This window comes from Triticum aestivum, chromosome 7D, assembly GCF_018294505.1.
Source record: "Triticum aestivum cultivar Chinese Spring chromosome 7D, IWGSC CS RefSeq v2.1, whole genome shotgun sequence".
NCBI classification, from domain to species: domain Eukaryota; kingdom Viridiplantae; phylum Streptophyta; class Magnoliopsida; order Poales; family Poaceae; genus Triticum; species Triticum aestivum.
This window is the reverse complement of record NC_057814.1, coordinates 583,140,882-583,147,542: the sequence shown is the minus strand read 5'-3', so window position 1 is coordinate 583,147,542 and position 6,661 is coordinate 583,140,882. Positions and strand designations below refer to the sequence as shown.

Genomic DNA, 6,661 nt, shown 5'->3' with positions numbered 1-6,661 from the left:
TTCCGCGTGTCAAACATGTCCAGCGAGAAGACCATAACTTCTTACTCTGTCGCCTACCATTGTGGAGACCCTTTTTTTGGATGACAGATCAATTATCTTTCCCATTGCTTCTCGAAAAAAATATCTCTCCCGTTTCAACGCACGCGCATATGCGCTAGAATTTTTGTCCAGAATTTCATACTTGGGCCATGCATTATGGCCCAGCGAAGCCAGCCCACTTATTTTTCTTGTCCACGTAGCTAGAAAAATTCTATTTGCCACATGCTGCGAGAAATAGTCAGAGCTTCGCACACGACGCCCATGACCGAGCCAAACCATTTTTTGTTGTTGTTCTGCTTCTATTTTTTTCTGTTTCTTTCTCTATTTCTTGCCAATTTATTTTCCACTTTTTTTCAAGTTTATTTTTCTTTATTTTGTAAATTCAGAAATTTTAGAAAACGTTTAGAATATATTTTTTTTAAAAAAATCAGCATTACGAAATATTGTTCCTGTTTTGAAAAATGTTCGGTACTTTAAATACATTTTTTGTACAAAATTAAAAAAAATTGCCATTTTTTCAAAAAATATTTGGTTTTCTAAAATTGTTCATATTTTCTAAATAAATTTTTCTTTCTAAATAATTTTGTTGTTGTCATGAAATGTTCACAAATTCAAAATAATGTCTGTGTTTAATAAATCGCATTTCTTAAAATTGTTATCAATGTTCAGAACATGTTTCCATTTTAAAAATTGTTCACAAATTTTAAAAATGTTCATGTTTTTATAGAAGATTCATGTTTTCATAAAAATCTTCTCATTTCAAATTTTGCTCGTATTTTTTTCAAAAATAAATGGAATAATAAAACTATTTGTATTTTGTAATTTTTAAAAATGTTCATGTTTCCAAGAATATCCGGTAATCCATAATTATTAATATAATTTTTGATAAGTTAGAAAAAATAAAAAATGTTTCAAATCTAACATTGTAGTGTGTTTTTAAACATTGGTGCTGGCCATTGGTTTGCAGGACATGTTTGTTTGAGTGGCTAGGAACACATGGTCGAGTTTCTGAAGTTGTGAGTTTGATCCTGCAACTTGTCGTTTTTTTGGATTTTTACTTGCGCCTCACAAACACAGGTCATTTTGGTGCCTGCAAGTGGGCTGGCCCAGACGTGAACCGTTGTGCATCTCATGCGCTATTTGACAATAGAAGAGAATTTGCTAGTTTGTTATAATTGAAAGAAATTATGGACACATGCCAATAAAAGAGAATATGCTGGTTTAGATTTAATGAAATAAAATATGGGCACACGAGAGCTAAAATAATAAAAATAATAAACCCTAATAAAGAAGGGACTGCCTGGTTAGGCGTTGATTATGCTAATGAACCGGGATTTATATATTGCAATTAGTATTCCATCCAGTTACGCTGTCTTAGGATAGAGTGGCCGGACCAACCGTGCCTTGAAGGTCGTCGCGCAGCAAGCAAATGAGGAAGCAGCCACAACCCTAACACGGAGGCGGACCCGCAGAAAAAAAAGGCACGAGTTGGGTGGTCGCCGCCACACCGACCAAACCACCACTATCAAGATCGCGCGGGCCAAACGTGACACGCGAGAAGACCGAAATTCCTCGCTTTGTAGCCCCACTGCCGCGGATCGGAGACCTTTTTGGTGGACACATCAATTTATCTCCCCCATTGCTTCTCAAAGAATAATATCTCTCCCGTTGCAACACACGGCCATATACGCTACTACACCCTAAAATCCTTATAACCGAGTAAATTTTCCCTTAAGCGGTTTTGCATTCGATTTTACCTGGTTTTGGGTGAAGACTGCGTGACGTGGCGTGGTATTGTGGTGAGTAGAGAGATTTATGTCCTGTGACGTGGCTCGGTTGGTTTGGACCAGGCGAACGAACCCAAACCCCTCTGTCTCTCTCTGGTCAGTTCGCCTACTCTGCTTCCTTCGACGCCATCTCCTCTGCTTCCTCTTCCGTCGCCGAGGTTGAAGTTGCTGCAGCCGCCGTCGCCCATGATCCAGATGATGAAATTGTAATCGGATTGAAGCAAGGGATCCCAGCTGCTGCTCCTCTACTCCACACGCAGGGGTCGGGGAGATAGATCTCATGTGGAGAAAGTTTCCCGCAACACATGACACCAATATAAAAAAACGAGATCAACCCGGGCTAGACCAGCCTGTTGGCATTTTTTATAGAAGAAAACTCCGTGAGCACCAAACGCTCGAGTCGAGACTCGAACACTGATGGGCTGCTGCGAACTCCCACGCCTTGCCAACTGAGCTACGCTCCGTTCTCTACATGACATCAATATCATTCGTTCATTTTTTTTCCACTAGCAGATTTCCCTCACACACAAAAAAATATTCAATGGACCCACCTCTGTCTTCTTATCGTGTAATAAATCCCCCCTCTCCCTCTCCCTCTCTCTACCTTTCCCCTCCCGAGCTTCTCTCATGTTCTTTTCCTCGTCGCCAGTCTCTCTCATGTTCTTCCTCAGAAGTCGGAACAACACCTGCTCCTCATCCAAATCGAGCTTCTCTCTCAAATCCATGGCCTGGACCCGTGACACAGCTTAGCCCATTCCCGTTGCTGTAGGTTTCGCCCCCAACTCCTCCTCGCTCCACGGCGGCACCGCCGCTTTCTTCCAGCATGTTCAATCCGGCGAACCCCTCATACCGGTGGGAGAAAGGCTGCGCGCCAACCAGTGCCAGGTACGTGGAGCAGCGTCAAGAACAATCATTGCAACCTTTCCTTCCCCTTCTCCACCGACCTTTCCTTCGTTTGTGTTTGTGCAGGTCCTCCTCTCCTCCCCGCGGCGAGACGGCGCCGAGCGGCTCATCGATGACCTCCTCGTCGACATCCTCTCCCGCGTCCCCACCAAGTCGCTCTGCCGCTTCATGTGCGTCTCCAACCATGTCCGGCTTCTTCTATGGCCGCACCATCACCGAGGACCACGAGTGGCTCCCGGGACCACCCGTCCACTTCACCAGTGCCCCAGGGAGATGCGGCCTGCCGATCGACACCTCCTGCGCCTTCCTGCCCAACCACCGCCGCGTCGATCTGCTGGACTGCTGCAACATCCTCCTCCTCTGCCGCTGGTATGGCCTCTCCGCCGAGGCTAGCGAGTTATCTCGTGTGCAATCCGGCCACGAAGAAGTGGGTCCTGCTGCCGGACTCCTGCTAGGCCACCATACATTTGGGCTTGAATCCGGCTGTGTCGTCGCATTTGTATGTGTTTGAGCTGCTTTTTCTTTTGGAAATGGAGGCGTACCCCCGCCTCTCTGCATCGTAATGATGCATACAGTCATCTTATTAAAAAATCCACGAAATAGTATAAAGTCAAAAAGAAGTATTACAGCTCGCAAGCGAAGCAAAGCAAATGAATAAAAGAAAAATACACGCTGACAATCACAACCGGTACGGCAATATGAAGGATAAGCTTCCTAGACTCCTATCCTGTTATGCGACCGCCATCCGAACCGGTTGAATATAGCCCGTGCTACCATCTCCCACTGGTTGCACCCAGTAACCAAAGGCTCCCTGGAGTCCATAGGAGTGAGTAAGGACCACGTACGGATCCATGCGGTAGCTCCGAAGATAACCTGTATAAAGTTAAAGTGTGTTGTCTGTTAAAAATTAAACCATTCCTACAGTTCCATATAGCCCATAGAAGCGCACATATTCCAATCGGAATACGGGCCGCAGTAGCATGTTCAACCCCAGCTAACCACGTTCCAAACAACGACTCAATGTCAACCGGAGGATTAATGTTGAAGGCTATATGAATCGTTCTCCAAAGCAATTTGCCGAGTGGGCATTCAAGGAATAAATGTTGTATTGTTTCATCATGATCACAAAAACAACAACGTGAACTACATACCCATCGCCTCTTGATTAAGTTGTCCTTGATGAGTATTACTTGCTTGTGGACGAACCACATAATCTTTTTTTGAAACGAACCACATAAAAATTTAATACGCAAGGGAACCTTAATCTTCCAAATATGCAATGATCTTGAGATTGGGGCAGAATTAATCAAATCCATATAGAAAGATTTTACCGTAAATATCTTATTTTTAGCTAATTTCCATTGCGTCGAATCTGGCTGGTCGGAGAATTGAACATCTATCAATCTCCGAACCAAGTGCATCCAGGCAGTCCATCGCTCACCAACTAACGCACGTCTGAATTGAATATTCAAGGGAATCGTTCGGAAAACTGTGCCTACGTAATCCTCCTTACGTTGCACAATGTTATAAAGGGTGGGATATTGTACGGCCAGGGGTGTCTCTCCTAACCACGTATCCTCCCAAAATCTTGTTGACATCCCATTGCCAACCAAGAATTTGACCCTACGAAAGAACAAGTCCTTCGTTCTCATAAGCCCTTTCCAGAATGGCGAGTCAGTTGGTCTCATGGTAACCTGGGCGAGCGTTTTCAACTATAAATACTTATCGCGCAAAATCTGTGCCCACCTGCCCTCCGGCTCTGTCTCTAACTATAGAGCCATTTGCTCATAAGTCATTTGTTCTTGATTTCTAAGTTCTCAATACCGAGACCCCCCTGGTCTTTTGTTCGGCAAAGGATATCCCATCGCGCGAGACGGTATTTCCTCTTGGCCTCATCTGACTGCCAGAAGAACCGAGATCTCAAGAAATCAAGTCGCTTCCGTACCCCTTTTGGAATTTTGAAGAACGATAGTAGGAACATCGGCATACTAGTCAGTACTGAGTTAATCAGCACTAGCCGACCTCCATAAGACATAAGCTTGCCCTTCCAGCAGCTAAGCTTTTTTCAATTCGATCTTCAATACACTTCCATTCTTTATTGGATAACTTACGGTGGTGAATCGGTATGCCCAAATAACTAAATGGTAAAGAACCTAATTCACACCCGAACAGTTGTCTATAAGTGTCTTTCTCGTCTTTGGTCTTCCCAAAGCAGAACAAGTCACTCTTGTGAAAATTTATCTTTAAACCAGAAAATTGTTCGAAGAGGCATAAAATAAGTTTCATATTGCGCGCCTTAGCAATGTCACGTTCCATGAATAAGATAGTATCGTCAGCGTACTGTAAGATGGATACTCCTCCATCGACCAGATGAGGAACTAACCCCTCCACTTGACCATGAAGTTTGGCCCTGCTGTGACGCCCCCGATTCAATCGTATACTAATCATGCACGCAAACGTGTACGATCAAGATCAGGGACTCACGGGAAGATATCACAACACAACTCTAAAAACATAAATAAGTCATACAAGCACCATAATACAAGCCAGGGGCCTCGAGGCTCGAATACAAGTGCTCGATCATAGACGAGTCAGCGAAAGCAACAATATCTGAGTACAGACGTAAGTAAACAAGTTGCCATAAAATGGCTAGCACAAACTGGGATACAGAACGAAAGAGGCGCAGGCCTCCTGCCTGGGATCCTCCTAAACTACTCCTGGTCGTTGGCGGTGGCCTGCACGTAGTAGTAGGCACCCGCGGTGTAGTAGGAGTCGTCGTCGACGGTGGCGTCTGGCTCCTGGGCTCCAGCATCTGGTTGCGACAACCGAGAAGAAATGAAAGGGGGAAAAGGGGGAGCAAAGCAACCGTGAGTACTCATCCAAAGTACTCGCAAGCAAGGATCTACACTACATATGCATGGGTATCAGTGTAAAGGGGCAATATTGGTGGACTGAACTGCAGAATGCCAGAATAAGAGGGGGATAGCTAGTCCTGACAAAGACTACGCTTCTGACAGCCTCCATCTTGCAGCATGTAGAAGAGAGTAGATGGTAAGTTCACCAAGTATCATCGCATAGCATAAACCTACCCGGCGATCCTCCCCTCGCTGCCCTGTGTGAGAGCGATCACCGGGTTATATCTGGCACTTGGAAGGGTGTGTTTTATTAAGTATCCGGTTCTAGTTGTCATAAGGTCAAGGTTCAACTCCGGGTCGTCCTGTTACCGGGGATCACGGCTATTCGAATAGATAAACTTCCCTGCAGGGGTGCACCACATTACCCAACATGCTCGATCCCTCTGGCCGGACACACTTTCCTAGGTCATGCCCGGCCTCGGAAGATCAACACGTCGCAACCCCACCTAGGCACAACAGAGAGGTCAGCACGTCGGTCTAAATCCTATGCGCGGAGGGGTCTGGGCCCATCGCCCATTGCACACCTTCACGTTGCGAGGGCGGCCGGAAGCAGACCTAGCCCCCTTAATACAAGCGCAAGCTTACGGTCTAATCCGGCGTGCGCCGCTCAGTCGCTGACGTCAAGAAGGCTTCGGCTGATACCACGACGTCGAGTGCCCATAACTGTTCCCGCGTAGTTGGTTAGTGCGTATAGGCCAGTGGCCAGACTCAGATCAAATACCAAGATCTCGTTAAGCGTGTTAATCGATGTAACCGCAGACGCCGACCAGGGCCAGGCCCGCCTCTCTCCTAGGTGGTCTCAACCTGCCCTGTCGCTCCGCCACAAAGTAACAGTCGGGGGCCGTCGGGAACCCAGGCCCACCACTACCGGGATGGAACCACCTGTCCTTTCTGCCCCCACATCGGAATCACTTGCGGGTACTCTACGAGCCGACCCGACTTTAGTCACCACATGTATCATATAATATGTGTGTAAGTATATACCCATGATCACCTCCCGAGTGATCACGGCCCGGT

The 6,661-nt window shown here is 46.1% G+C and overlaps 1 protein-coding gene across 1 annotated transcript; it reads left to right on the top strand.

The window, feature by feature from the left end:
- The first annotated feature begins 2,451 nt into the window (after window positions 1-2,451).
- LOC123170520 (uncharacterized) lies at window positions 2,452-3,617 on the top strand. Its single transcript, XM_044588377.1, has 2 exons — window positions 2,452-2,711; window positions 2,796-3,617. The coding sequence occupies exons 1-2, from the start codon at window positions 2,650-2,652 to the stop codon at window positions 3,238-3,240; spliced, it is 507 nt and encodes a 168-aa protein (XP_044444312.1). The 5' UTR covers window positions 2,452-2,649; the 3' UTR covers window positions 3,241-3,617.
- The last annotated feature ends 3,044 nt before the right edge of the window (window positions 3,618-6,661 follow it).

What these genes read in the sequence shown, in the direction of transcription:
- LOC123170520 (XM_044588377.1), top strand. Translation starts at nt 2,650, where the DNA reads ATGTTCAATCCGGCGAACCCCTCATACCGGTGGGAGAAAGGCTGCGCG. An exon ending in TGCGCGCCAACCAGTGCCAG is followed by an intron (nt 2,712 to 2,795) that starts GTACGTGGAGCA and finishes GTGTTTGTGCAG; the next exon opens with GTCCTCCTCTCCTCCCCGCG.